This window comes from Branchiostoma lanceolatum, chromosome 18 (genome assembly GCF_035083965.1).
Source record: "Branchiostoma lanceolatum isolate klBraLanc5 chromosome 18, klBraLanc5.hap2, whole genome shotgun sequence".
NCBI lineage: Eukaryota > Metazoa > Chordata > Leptocardii > Amphioxiformes > Branchiostomatidae > Branchiostoma > Branchiostoma lanceolatum.
Window position 1 is genome coordinate 808614 of NC_089739.1, and position 14677 is coordinate 823290.

At 42.3% G+C, this 14677-nt stretch overlaps 2 protein-coding genes across 3 annotated transcripts; one reads left to right on the forward strand and one right to left on the reverse strand.

Moving 5' to 3' along the window:
• The first annotated feature begins 25 nt into the window (after positions 1–25).
• On the forward strand, positions 26–6512 carry LOC136424466 (uncharacterized). Of its 2 annotated transcripts, none has more exons than XM_066413073.1 (8): positions 26–407; positions 1088–1202; positions 1596–1668; positions 2557–2650; positions 3016–3134; positions 3728–3915; positions 4645–4721; positions 5036–6512. In XM_066413073.1, exons 1-8 carry the CDS (start codon positions 306–308, stop codon positions 5264–5266), a joined length of 999 nt encoding a protein of 332 aa, XP_066269170.1. In that variant the 5' UTR covers positions 26–305; the 3' UTR covers positions 5267–6512. The 2 variants fall into 2 exon arrangements, with proteins under 2 accessions (XP_066269170.1, XP_066269169.1); XM_066413072.1 differs by having other exon boundaries at positions 38–407; positions 3728–3942.
• A 527-nt stretch (positions 6513–7039) lies between these two features.
• LOC136424402 (uncharacterized) lies at positions 7040–13802 on the reverse strand. The gene is made up of 6 exons (XM_066412991.1): positions 13632–13802; positions 11949–12021; positions 11217–11471; positions 10827–10910; positions 10575–10694; positions 7040–9418 (listed from the first exon to the last, which is right to left on the reverse strand). Exons 2-6 carry the CDS (start codon positions 11959–11961, stop codon positions 8217–8219), a joined length of 1674 nt encoding a protein of 557 aa, XP_066269088.1. The 5' UTR covers positions 11962–12021; positions 13632–13802; the 3' UTR covers positions 7040–8216.
• Positions 13803–14677: the final 875 nt, after the last annotated feature.

Genomic DNA, 14677 nt, shown 5'->3' on the forward strand with positions numbered 1-14677 from the left:
CCCCAGAGTGTCACGTCTCGTTCCCAGGAAGTTTCACTCTCGTCCCCAGCATTCCCTCCGTCTCGTTCCCAGGTAGGCGGGGCAGTCTTGCCCAGAGAGTTCAAAGTTTAGAGTAGAGAAGCCTTCTTTCGGTACATCGCTAGAGGATCCTAGAGATTACGCACAGACTAGGTCGATGCGTTCTCCTACTTGTAGAAACACTTCCAGCAACACGCAAGCAATACAGATTCGACTCTGAGGCAAGTGAAACCCAGCACCAAGAGACCACGTCACGACAACAACAACAGCAAACAACAACAACAGCCATGGCCCAGGTGAAGGACGACGTTCTGCTGTTCGCCCACCCGTCCATGGAGGCGCTGGCGGACGATGTGGCGGAGAAGTGTCGGCAGCTGGTCCAGACTGGGGTGAGTTTGGGACAGTTGTTGTTGTTGTTTACTTGTTTGTTTCCAGAAAAAATGACATGTTTTAGGAATTTCCCAGTCATCTGATCGTGTTGTGAAAAGTCTACAGGTATCACAGATGGTAAGTCATGTTTCAGGCAGATTATGGTGCTTTATATTGGCAAGGTCGACCTCACAATCACACTCGTTTTCTAAGATCCAAAACCCGGAAGTACTTTTTTGGGCCGTCATCTTTGGGGGAGGGGGGTGATGTTCATCAGCAGAACAACATATACTGTGTCCTTCTCGTCTCTAGTTATGGGTGTGATTCTGCTATGCAGCATTCTTACACGTTCAACACCGGTACCCCACAAGTCACTACTTCTAGCACAATCTTGTGTGCCCCCCTCCCCCTTGATTTTTTTTCCAGCTGTGCTTTCATCAGTTCATCATCATCATCGTCATCCTCGATTCAAGTGAAGTATGACGCTTTCTTTAGGTAGCTAGTGGTTGTGGAAAACGGCTTCACATTTTTGGCCAAGCACGCCGGAGGTCACCCCTAGGCCTACTTTTCTCGATAGGTGTGTTGGGTTCTTTTACGTGCAGATCTAACAACATAACATGAACAACTCCGGGAAAAAATGATGATCAACTTGCTGGTGAGAGTGTTTATATAATGTTTATCTTCATTTTCATTCCTTCAGAAACAAACCCAGGTCCAGTCAGTACAAGTCAAGAGGACGATTCGATGGGGCAAATTTCCCGACGACTTCCCGAACCTGTTCATCGACAACGTGAAGGAGTGTGTCAGCAGGGACGGTGAGTATATGATATACCAGGTTGTAATATTACAGCCAGTAGGTACCCATGTGAGTAACGAGGCTGTTGTAACGTTCTCGAGGCACCTCCTCGAACACGGGACCCCCATTTACGTCCCTTCCAAAAGACAAGTGCAGCTCCGGACAGGGACGGTGAGTTTGATCAGTAACACAGTGAACTGTCCCATAGCATATCAACACACAGTCTCTTTCATTAGCCTGACTAAAATCACGCTCCTAGCAGCCAGCCGACGGATACCGAACCCTAAAAGGTCATTAACCTTGGCAAGTGAGAGATTGTGTAAACTCAGGCTAACATTCACCTTGTCTGTACTTTTCATTCAATGTGCAATCTGCAATTGTCTTAGGGACTGATTTGTTTGTTTTTCCCCAGTTGTGTTCCTGGCCAGTTTTCACTCTCCTGATGTCATCTTTGAACAGCTGTCTGTCCTGTATGCAGTTCCCAAGTAAGGAACAGAATTGTAGCCTTTCAAATTACTGTATGAAATAGCTTTACCTCATGTACAATGTACATCATACATGTGTATGTAAGTGTGTGTGCGCATGTATTTATGTGTTTGTGTGTGTGTGTGTGTGTGCGCGTATGTATGTGTTTGTGTGTGTGTGTGTGTGTGTGTGTGTGCGCGTATGTGTGTGTGTGTGTGTGTGCGCGTATGTATGTGTGTGTGTGTGTGTGTGCGCGTATGTATGTGTTTGTGTGTGTGTGTGTGTGTGCGCGCGTATGTATGTGTGTGTGTGTGTGTGTGTGTGTGTGTGTGCGCGTATGTTTGTGTGTGTGTGTGCGCGCGTATGTATGTGTATGTGTGTGTGTGTGTGTGTAAGTGTTTGTGTGTGTGTGTGGGCGTATGTATGTGTTTGTGTGTGTGTGTGTGTGTGTAAGTGTTTGTGTGTGTGGGCGTATGTATGTGTTTGTGTGTATGTGCACATCTTCCTTATACATGTACTTCTAAGCCTTATTGTTGCAGACGCCTGTTCACAGTGATCCTACTTTAACTACATTGTATAGACTCTGAGGTTATGATGCATGAGATGTTACACCAGTGTATTTGTACCTAATATCGCCAGCTTGTTATTAGTGTATAATGTGCAAATTAGTAACCTGATACTACTCTCCAAGCAGAGGAGTGGGTCCGGCAGGTTCTTGACGTGTTTTTAGGCGTTTTTGTCGGGCTTTCTACTTTGTCATGGTTTCTTTCTATCTTGGGTTAAAGATAGAAAGAAACCATGACAAAGTAGAAAGCCCGACAAAAACGCCTAAAAACACGTCAAGAACCTGCCGGACCCACTCCTCTGCTTGGAGAGTAACCTGATACTTTCCGACCATGTTGTTGCAGATACCTGGCGCGCTCCTTCACGGTCATCCTACCGTACTTCCCCACGGGAACCATGGAACGGGTCGACACCGAGGGGCAGATCGCCACCGCAAAGGTCGCGACCCTGTTGCTAGGATACCATTGTGCTGTCTTTACCAGTCTTTTTATTCTGCAGAAGTGTCAATAGGTTTGATCCTTTGTCGAGTATCCACATGCATGATCTAGTCTGTGGCCTCTAGTCTGTGGCCTATGTTAGAGTTATTACTTACTGAAGCAACTTCAGTCTTATTTAGATATATTCATTCACCAGTCACTCTTTACATACAAGGATTTGATTGATAGAGCCTGTGGTAGAACTAGTGGTAGTGCAATGTAACTTTGCTGCGGCTCACGTAATACCTAACTGAATCATTTTAACTCTTTGTTTTTTTTCCAAAAACTTTGTTATCCTGTTTTAAGTTGAAATCTTGTCTCTCTCAGACGTTGGCGACCTTGCTGTCTGCGATCCCTCTCACGGCGAGAGGACCGACGAAGGTCGTGATCTACGACATCCACTCCCTCCCGCTCAGGTTCTACTTCTCAGACAACATCATACCCAGGTCAGCACTGTTACCATGGTAACCGTCACTATGACATCCACTCCCTCCCGCTCAGGTTCTACTTCTCAGACAACATCATACCCAGGTCAGCACTGTTACCATGGTAACCGTTACTATGACATCCACTCCCTCCCGCTCAGGTTCTACTTCTCAGACAACATCATACCCAGGTCAGCACTGTTACCATGGTAACCGTTAACATGGCTACGGTTAGCATGGTAACTATTACTGTGGCAATTGTTACAATGGCTACTGTTGCCATGACAACAACCCTTGTGTTCTACCTATGATGAAATATAACCTTTGAAGACAGGTTTCTGCTTGACATCCTGCCCTTGCCTGCATTACATGATCTGAATCTGGCCTAAGTGATCCAGATTTCATCCTTGTTTCTCTCACCAGACTAGAGAGTGCGATCCCACTGATCCAGAGAGAACTCCTGCTCCTACCAGACAAGTCCAAAGTTGCCGTGGCGTTCCCAGACTAGGGTGCGTTTAAGCGTTTCCACTTGATGTTCGAGGACAGGTTTCCGCTCGTGACCTGCACCAAAGTTTGGATTTCAACTTTTCTTCTGTTTCCTCTCCCCCCCACAGATTGGAGAGTGCGATCCCCTTGATTCAACGAGAGCTGCTTCTTCTACCAGACAAGTCCAAAGTCGCGGTGGCGTTCCCAGACGAGGGTGCGTGGAAGCGTTTCCACCTGATGTTTGAGGACAGGTTTCCGCTCGTGACCTGCACCAAAGTCCGGGAGGACGACCAGCGACACGTGACGGTCAAGGAAGGTAAGCGGAAGGTCACCATCAAGGAAGGTACGTTTGATAACCTGTTATTCATTAACCTATCAATTAACTAGTAATTAATCGATCCATCAACTAACTAGATATTGATCCATTTATCAACTATCAGTCAATCAACTAACTAGTTAATAAGTTTTTTCATGATTCATCAATTAACTAGTAGTGCTGTATTGGTTTGGAAGAACTGTAATGCATTTATTTTCTTTGTACATGTTGTATTCAAACTGTAATGCATGACCAGTACTTAAACATAAGTTGGTTGATAATTCAATTAATGAATCAATACACAGACTAGTTGGATAGTGATTTGATTAATCAACTAGACATATGCATGCTGATTTGGTCTAACTGCAAGCACTGCATGAATACGTAGTACTTAGATGTGTTTGTGTGCATATTTAAAATTGCATTCATCCAGATTGAATATTTGATAAAGATTTTAATAGCTTGGCTGCTTTTACTATGCTTTTTTGTATTTTCACAACTTAATTATTCTTATTTGAACATCAGCCAATGAGAACCAGATGTCATCACCTTTGACCTTCACCTTCCTTATCTCTGACCTTGCAGTAACAAATCAACTAACAAACTAAAAACAGAACACAGAACCTTCAAAAACTTATCTTGATCAATGATAAATCTTAACCTTACTTCACTGTAAAATTGGAATTAAGAAATGTCCCGTCTGAAGAAATGTTCTGTTTTGTTCCGCAGGTGACCCCAAAGGCCGCCATGTTGTTATTGTGGACGACCTTGTGATGACAGGAGGGACACTGAAGGAGTGTGCCAAGGTCAGACAGACATGCACCTCTTCTCTTACAACCGTGATCTGCTTCTGTTTACTTTGTTGCAGTTTCCCCAATCTGCCCTAAACTTGCACCAAAAAGAGATGTTGGCATGAAAGTGCATTTGTTTCGTAAATTGGTAGATGACAACATTATTTAATCATTGAAAAAAACAGCACATTCAGGTTGGCGCCAATCTTCACAGTGTTGGTACTGTGAACTTCAATAGTTATTCAAAACAGAAAGAGATGGGTTGTTGTTTTCTGTCCGTTCAACTACATGTATATCGTTTTACACTATATTATTGCGGCATGTTCCAGGTGCTGTTAGCCCAGGGTGCAGAGAAGATCAGCGCCTACGTGACTCACCCGGTCTTTCCACACGACTCCTGGAAGCTCTTCACCCAATCAGACGTCGCCTTCGAAAACTTCTGGATCACGGACTCTGTTCCGCACGCGCGGCAGATCACCCAGCACCCGCCCTTCAAACTCCTGCCGCTGGCCGACGTCATCTCAGAAGGACTGCTGGGTCTCAGCTTCGTCTCTCATTAAGGAGCTCATGCTTGTCTTAAGACTTGGCTAGACAACAATGTTTCCGCTCAACATCTTGGACATTTCAGTTTTGAAATGTTAATCCCCAAAACACTATTTCCTGCATTTTGAGGTCCTTAAGGTTCGTTTCTCATGAAGGAGTTGTCAATTGTTTATTGTTTATTTGTTCGCACTGAGAAAAGAATGAGTGCATAACAATAAAATATTTAAAATGAGAATTATAACAGTGCAAGGAAGATTTCAGACATCATCACAGGTCTCTGCTTCGTGTCGCATTAAGGAGCTCATATTTGTCTGTAAGACATGTGTTAAGACGAAAGCTTGATAAGTCATTGAGAGAAAAGCTAAATTCTTTAATGCCGAAGCCTAATGTTTCTTTCAGACATCATCTCAGAAGGACTTCTGAATCTCAGCTTTGTGTCCTCATTAAGGAGCTCATGTTTGTCTTTAACCTTCAGCACACTGAAGTAGCCGTTTGGCACACAATCGTTATTGGTTACAAAGTTAGTCCGCAGGAAGAAGGTTAAGACGTGCTAAGACAACAATGTTTCTGCAAGTTCAATGCAATATAGCCGGCCACCGCTAGGTGCCTGTGGTCTTTGGCAATCTGGTCTGGACAGCCAATCGCATGTTGCCTGCAAAGCTGCTGTTAACATAGATGGGGGTTTATACTGACTCCAGTAAAGTAAAAAAATACTATGCCTGATATGATATGATATGACCTTGCCTATAGCTAGTACCATCCTCAGTTATAGATATTAGATATTTTTGATGTTTGATACAGAGACACAACTTTGGGAGTGTTGGATTGTATGTGACTGTATGATATCATGAGGTCCATAAAGAGAGCTCTTAGTAATTGTATATTTACGGAAGGAGATTTCAAGTAAAACAGATTAGAGGTTAAAGGGACAGGAAACCATTGCATGGTTCAGTTGGAGTTAGAAGTGTCTTTGGGCCTTCTGTGATAGATGGTGTCTTATAAAGGATTATATTTCTTTCTGCCAGATTATCAAGGATTTCTTGCCAGTTGCAGAGAATTCAATCAAATGCCTTTTATGTATGAACAATAACTTTTTAGGTCATCACTTTTAACGAATGCAAATTATTAAATGATTGTTTGAATGTGTAAGTTATACTGTTCATATTATTAGTTTTAAAAGCTACATTAAACTACCTGTATTGTTTATTTTTTCTACATTGTTCATCTTGACTGCAAAATTCGAGAATAAATTTGTAAAATCTATTCAACTTGGAATTCCTTCATTTGTTAGATATGTCTACACCAAGTTAATAACATCAGGATGTGGCAGGAAATTAATGACAAAATTGAAATAAAAAGTAGTTTGAAAAAAGAAACTATACATGCCCTAAGATACTATAATAGGAACCAGGTTAGTTATCATTTCAAACAAGAAATTCCGAATTTAATTAGTTGATGATTGGGGAACGCTGTAACAGCTAAGGAGAAGATATCTTAGAACAGGGAAACTGGAACAGGGAAACTGAGCAGGAACTCTTATGTTTTTAGTTTTTAGGGAAGTTTTTAACCAAAGCTGTAGGGATTACTTCGTACTATCATTGAAAAGGATGGAACACGTAACCGTGTATAGTTGCTGCATGGGGAATCATATCCGTATTTCCCTATCGATAATGAAAATTTTATTATCTCATTATCATCATCTACGACTATCCATCCTATCTGACCAGTCGATCTGACTTTGGAACAGGAAACACCTATCTCCGCACAATGAAGAAACAAGACAAAAAGAATTTCCCAAGATAACGGCTTTAATCTGTTAAGATTACAAAACCTGATACCAGTAGGCAGAACTGTCTGCGGTATCGAGTGCAAAAATAGTACATTAACTCTTCCACTCTCTTTTTATAATTACAGTTACTATTTTAAGGACCTTCACCGAGTCAGCATGGTCAGCCTGTCATAATACATGATTCACAATCTTGCAATCTTCAGTTTGAAATAAAGCTGCAATGGGATTCATCCGTCTTGCAGTGGTTTCTATTCCTTAAAAATCCTGGATCTCTTAAACAAGAACCTAATATATACCACCATAGACTAAGACCTACCCCTCACACACAAAGCATCATGAAAATCCATAAGTTGCTACATTTTTCTGATTCTCAACCAAGCAAACATGAAAACATAATCTCATTGTCAGTGATGATTAAAATCATTATTATAGCAAAATGTCCAAACCACCAACTATAGTGTACTCATCTATATGAAGCGGTACAACTCGCTAATAAAGCCTTTTCCTCATCATAGAATCCAGGCTTGTTTTATACTTTAATATAAAAACAGATTATTGTCAAACCTCACCGGGTGAAAACCGATTCTGGCCAGTGTTTACAGCCAAACAACTAATAGATTAGGGTAGATATTGATCTGTTAAAAAACAAAACAAATAGAGTAAGAGACGTTATACTGCAGATGATTTGATTACGTAGCTGTTCTTGGGAACACTAGGAGTGCACACGATTTGATGGTGTATTTGGTCCAAGGAACAAACAGTCCGTGTGTACATGATTTGACGATGCAGCTAAAGAGGCCAGGAGGGTCTCAGTTAAGCGCCTAAGGAGGTACACCTGATATCACAGCAATATCACAGTGCACCTCCCTAGGCACTTTACCCCAGCTTATGGGCGTTGCCTTGTACCCGAACATGAACAAGAAGAAATCAGGAAATGAAGTGTGCACAGGATGAAACCAGATTCAGGAACAGAAAGTTACCAACTTAACAGAAAATATTGCTCAAAAGGTTCAGGGTCCGGACATATATGTACAAGAGTCTTCAGCTTAGAACTTCATAGCCCTACATGTAGTACACCACCCTGAACTTCGCTAGTCCTAAAGTTCCACTGGCCACGTTGTGGTATCTAAGCTAGCTAAAGACATGTAGTAGCCATATGTTAATAGGCGCTCTTTCACCTAGAGGCGAAACATTTCCAGAAACTTGCTGTGTGATGCAGCCCAGTAGTTTGAATCCAGAAGTTTCTTCTTCAAACTTTGGGCGGCTTTAAACTCCCTGCCTTCAGGATCCTTCAGGATCTGAATGATGCGCTTAGCCAGGGTTTGGGCGGCCGCGTCATCATCGTCTTCGATCTCCACGATCATGCGGTCGAACTCATATCCTTGTGTCTGCAAGAACCTCGCAAGACCAGACTTGTGGGAGACCAGGACGGGCACCCCTGCAGCGATGGCCTCGAGACCGACCAGTCCGAATGGCTCTGCACGAGACGGCATCAGAACGACATCGGCCGTTTCCATGTCCTTGGACAGCTCTTCCTGGCTGCCGTACTTCAGGGGGGTGAAGTGCACAAAGTCGAATCTACCTTTGTTGGCGTTGATGATCGCCTTGCTGTCTGAGAAATCTTCAGGCGTGATGCCACGGATGCGCAAAGTCGTGTCGGGGAGATGTTCCATCACCTTGCCCATGGCCTTGGCCAGCAGATCATAGCCTTTCAGCATCTCCACGCCCTTGACCCTGCCACTGGAGAACACCACTTTCCTTTTTGTGTTGACATATTTCCGTGATGTGTTCTTGAAGATGTCAGAGGGCTCAGGCAAAAACTCTAGATGCCCGTCCTTCTCATCCCTCCTTGTGTCTTGTTTGTAGTAGTCATACAAGAGTGGGCCCACCGAGACTATCACATCAGCATCCTGTAGGTCTGCCAAAATGCTGTCTCTCTCGTCGCCGATGCCCAACTCCTTTTCTTCACTCTTGTAGCGTGCGACGTCTTCTGGGATCACGTGCGTGACCTGGACGAGTTTGGCGTCAGACAGGCGTTCCTTCTTGATCATTCTTGCTGCGCGGCTTGTGATGTTAACATGGCCGACGATGAAGTCTATGTTTTGCGGCAGGTTTGGATAACGAGTCAGGTGATCCCACGTCAGCCAATTAAGGATGGGCTTTCTGTCATCACCTTCATATGTGTTTGGGAAGATCAGCTCCACACCATCAGCAGCTGCATCTTCCTTGTCCTTCTGTGTTGCCTGTAGGACTGTGCTGTACACCTGTGCTCCATGTATAACCAGTAGGCGCCCCATCTGGCGGTGGATGGTGGATATGCCTCCTTTTGAAGTTCCGTACTCGTCATTAAGCATCAACACGACAGGCCTGCTTCCAGATCCTGGAAATGGTTCGAAGCAAGTTAAGAGTTTAAAAGATATAGGACATATGCCCTCAGGACTGCATTTACACTTATCGCATATATCACTTCAAAATTTATATTTGGGATTTGGGACCAAGGCATTGTTAGACCAAAATTGTATATGTTGGATTCCTCTGCCTTGGTATTGATACCAAAATAACATGAAATTTAGCATGGGTATCTAGGATATATGTCTATGATATATGAGGTTTTTAACACTTTTGGCATACACTTTCTTCAGAATGATTCATTTGGAGATTTGGGCCATTTTAGACCTAACGTGTATTTTGCAGAGTCCATTTTTAATAGGATCAAGTTGGGGAAGCTCTATTTTGCACTGATAGGATCTTAGAACAGCCCATGTTTTGGCCGTAGTAATTTTTGAGTGGTCCACTTTACATCGGGTTCATCTAAATTTTTTAGAGTAAAAATGTGGGCAGGGGTGTCAATTTAAAACGTCTAAAAAGAATGGCTATGCCACCCCCCAAATCTGTGATATTGACTGATGGTTTGTCGAATCCCTTTGAAATTCAAATAGATGGTATTTTTGTGACATTATGAGGTTAGACAAGAAAGATTAGCACAGACATGATGAATGTTAAGTGACGGAAACACTTTGCATATGCAACTAAAGTTAATAATTAGCTGCTGATTTTTTTATTGCAAGTCACAATAGTCATGGAAAAGTTCGTACGCAACTGACGAATGTTCGAAATAAAAACAGTTCTTGGTACAATGTTCTGTGACTTATGCTTTAGCGTAGATAGATTGCTTATGTAACTGTTTGTATGAGGCTATAGTTCGAGTATTTGTAACCGATTCATTTATGACCTGCAGGAAAGCAATGTCAATAATAAATAAAAAATGGTATTACAAGACTATCATAATGGTACATACTTGGAGACATTGTATATACGCTGGCGGACTAACATGGCAAAAAGACTTTCGACTACCTTCACCTGTCCTGCAGACATGTGTGCCGAATTTCAGACACGCATGAACAGGTGAATGTTCGAAATAAAACTTTTCATATACAATGTTCTCAAGCGGTAAGCTATATCTTAGCATGAACAGATGTTTACTCATATAGCTGTTTGTATGAAGCTATAGTTACAGCATGTGTCCATGTGATTACCTTGATGACTGATGGGAACACCAGCGCCGCCTACAGGTGGACACGTGACCGTCTTCTGAGATGGCTGTGCCTTTGGATGCCTGTCATGCCCTCCGCTTCCCATAGGTGGTGCTGCTGCACCTGCAATACGAAACAAATGTCAACATGCAAAATTACCTCTGTCGCGTTCCTTATTCATATCCAGCTGCGCATGTCCCTGTCGTTATTGAAATTTTGAATATTTACATCATATTCATGCATTTATGTTCTTACCTTGACGAGACGAAGGAACATCAGTGCTGCTTCCAATCTGATGACTGTCGTTCCCTCCACTTGCGCTGGGCGGCGCTGCTGTATCTGCAAGACGAAACAAATGTCAAAATGCAAAATACCCTGTCGTGCGTTGCTTGTTGTGCATGTCGTTGCGTTATCAAAATACTTCATAAAAGAGTTATTTTGATTACATATTCCTTACAGAAGGGGATAAATGTAGTATATTTTTTAATGTGAACCTGTGAGTAACGTTACCTTTATCCTTATCTTATCTTAAGTTTACTGGGCAAAATCCACCATGGGGCATCGTGTCCAGGGTTAGGTGCACGGCTAGGTGAGGACGGTGGTGAATGTCCTTGATAGTGGCGATTAAAAAATAAACCCACACACCTACTAAGCTTTCTGCTGTCCGCCGCTCACCCATCTCGATGAGGGCCTGTTGTAAAACTTGCAAAGTGGCCTCACTATCCTTTCCTTCTCTCCACCTTTCAAGCACTTCCCTGCACCTCTTTTTGGGGTCACGCAATGCCGGGGTAGCTTCGATTGCTTTGATCTCGCCGCGCTTGAGCCCCAGTCTCCGGGCCAAGTCATCCCACTTGTAACTTACTTTGGCAATGACCTTTTCGAAGTAGTCCTCAACGTCAACTGAAAAAAGGCATGGATGAAAAGCAATTATTGAGCTTCAGTCAGGCAATGGATGAAACAGGAAATCAACAGAAGAGCTACATACTGTCACAGCAAAACTTTTGTACCAGAAGCTCTCAAACTGATCTACCTTGATTGTAAATGGCAGAATAGCCTTATTGGCGGTCATTTTCTAGCCTGAGTGTCATCCTTTTGCAGTTCCAGGCTCTGTCTTGTTTGGTGAAGGCAGAGCCTGGAACTGAAACAGGATGACACTCAGGCTAATCATTTTCTCCAAACAAGTGGAATTTAACAGAAAAGGCCACAATTGACTGAAATCTTATATGCTGTGAAGCACTTTTAAGCTTTAAGAAAAATATCACCAATAACTAAGTAGGAGTCAGTTAGCTTACCCAGTAGAGGAATTCCTGGCTGATGATTTAGACTTGTGTATGTTGAATATCAAACAATGTCCGATTCTGTGCAACAGATAGTTACCTTGAGCAGCCATGTTTGACGTCTGCGCCCCAGTCTAGTCCTGGCACCGGCAGCAGAAGACCATGTAGCAAATCTGGAGAAAAATATTCAAAATACCATACAAAAGGTAGGCCTTATAGGGCGTTAAAGGTGGACCACATCAGCGCAAAAATGTGTTCGATTGTCTATTCATTTGGATGCAAGGTTTACAAGCGCAAGGCAATGGAACATCAGCTCGAGAATGAACCTGATTTAAAATGTTGATTATCAACAGAAAACCCTATAAAATCGATCTTAACTTTAGTTAGCAAAGTATGAAAGGAAATTATGCCAAATACGTTCATACAAATAAGGTGGTTGTCACTGCTTCACAGGCGCAGTGTTGGCAAAGCGAAGGCCGCCTTGTTTGGCATATGAGTAAGCATTGACTTGCTAATAAACAGATTTGGACGTTATTGACATAATAATGAGGTGCCATCACTAGTGTCAGCAAAGACTTGCAATAAAACAGCAAAACTCATAGTTAAACGGAGGTATGAGATCTACGATTTCTTGCTAGCACGTATCTTGTACTCTAGCCTTTTCATGACGTCAGTGCCTACTTATCAGGTTACTTACCTTTTGTCTGTTCTGAGTGCAAACGTGGGGCCATTCATTGACTATTTATCCCATAATTCAAAGCTTAACAGCATAGAAATTTTGCAAATTATTTATGACTTATGATTGCTACATGTAAGTGTGGATTGTATTCCTCAAAGGCTTGGGTCATTACTTCAAAGTATCCCTTAAGCGATACTGATATTCAACTGCGTACGTGCCTCATACATTACATACCTACCCCCCCCCCCCCAATCAATGCAATCTATGGGCAACAAAAGTCCTATGAAATATGTATTTGTTGTTCCTTGTTCATAAGTACAAGGCAGGATAGGGTCGGTACTTTCTCCCTCAGTGTCAAAATATGTTCGGTAGGTTGATAACACACCCTCAATGGAGTCTGTTAATTGCTGAGAGATTAAACATTTAATAGGGCACCCGAATAATTCTATAGATATCGGGATTTGTTGTCTTTTACATCATACTTTTGAGTCTTGCATCATATTTCAGCTATAAAACCTAATGTCACACGCTTAACTGTCGTCATGTAGTTGAAATATGTGGCTACGAAACAAACAAACATAGCATATACATTAATCTGAAGAATATGTTCTTTACGCAGTCTAGACATGGAAACACGTTACAAATATTCTACATTGGATATGTTGGAAGTTACAAACACACATGTTATACAAACAGAAATCACAGAGAGTTAAACAGGCCTTGCTTGTAAGTGCCCCTCTCTCTGTAGCCGCTATGTGTATGAACTACATGTATAAAATGTATACTGTATGTGCTTTGTTTACCCACCTTAGTTTACCAGCCCCCCTCCCTGCGGTTACTGTGTGATCTTTCCATGTCAAGGCCCATTGTAACTTGTGCTTGTATTCAAGGCTGTAAGGGTTGCGTATTAGAATTTTTTCATTTGAATAGAAGAAGTTATTTGTCGGTTCGATAATCAGGCTGCATAGCGGTTGGTCAAAGAAGAGCACACTGTCAGCTTCTTCCCCACAAACAAGTGTGAACAAGCCCTTATCTAGATTTCATCGGTCTCCTCCCGTCTTGAAAGACGATAGGACTGCTAGATCTTAAACAATAATGTCCTACCTTCCTCGAGTAAACCTACATGTACGCTGTGTCTTCAAGGGAATGATGTCTTTAGCTTTGTGTCCGGGAACTGAAGACTCAAACATAAGTCTAACTGCAAAGTTGAAGGACGCCTGCCCCCTTCTGTTGGCCCCAGCCCGTTACCTGGTGGCTCGGATAACCCTTGACTTTTGTCGGCGTCAGTGCAGGGCACGCAGGTCACGCGACAGGTATGAATAGACCCACCTGCGTGTTAACGTTCCGTCAGGTGTTTACCTTGTCACAACGGCCCCTTCCAAGAAGGTCCTATGGAGCATAAGTCTATATCTGTGACGGTGACGTTTTGATAAGACCAATTAGCAAATGTTAAATGAATGCTTAAGTTGACTTTTGGTAGCACTTCGACAGAACGTATCGTCTATAGTTTTCAAATGCTGTGTCTAGAAATATATATATATCGAAAAGATAACAAAATTCTGATGCAACGTTGACCAAACATCTAACAGAAGTCGTGTTGAATTCTATTGTAACCACAAGACAGAAGCTCCTGCAATGGCTGATAACACATGGTAAATAAGGACCATGCTCGTCAAGGGATATAAGATGTTGGGACATGCTACGTTTGGTCTTGGCGATTGCTGGGTGCCTGCAAACCTTGTGTTTACGTAGACGAGATTTTATGCTGACTGGAGTAAATAATTGGAGTAAATAATAAGTGCATCAAAATACATGGCATTGAAATTATAAAGCTGCTACTGTATTATAAAATAGCTAAGCCAAACAACAACTAGAGCAAGCAATTTCATTTCTTTGCTATTTTAGTATCCTCGACACTCATGCACAACATGGACGTGAATTCAGAGGCAAGATCAGAAGAAAGCAAAGACAGTTTACCTGCTATCCTTCGAAATACAGACGCGCACTTTTCTATACAGTACAGCCTATTTGATTGATATGTATATGTAAACGTTATGCCACATGTTAAAGTAAGTAACGACTTTTTTTTCAAGGTTACAATGAGCATGCATAAAACAGCATCTAGAAACACTTTATATTGTTATTGGCTT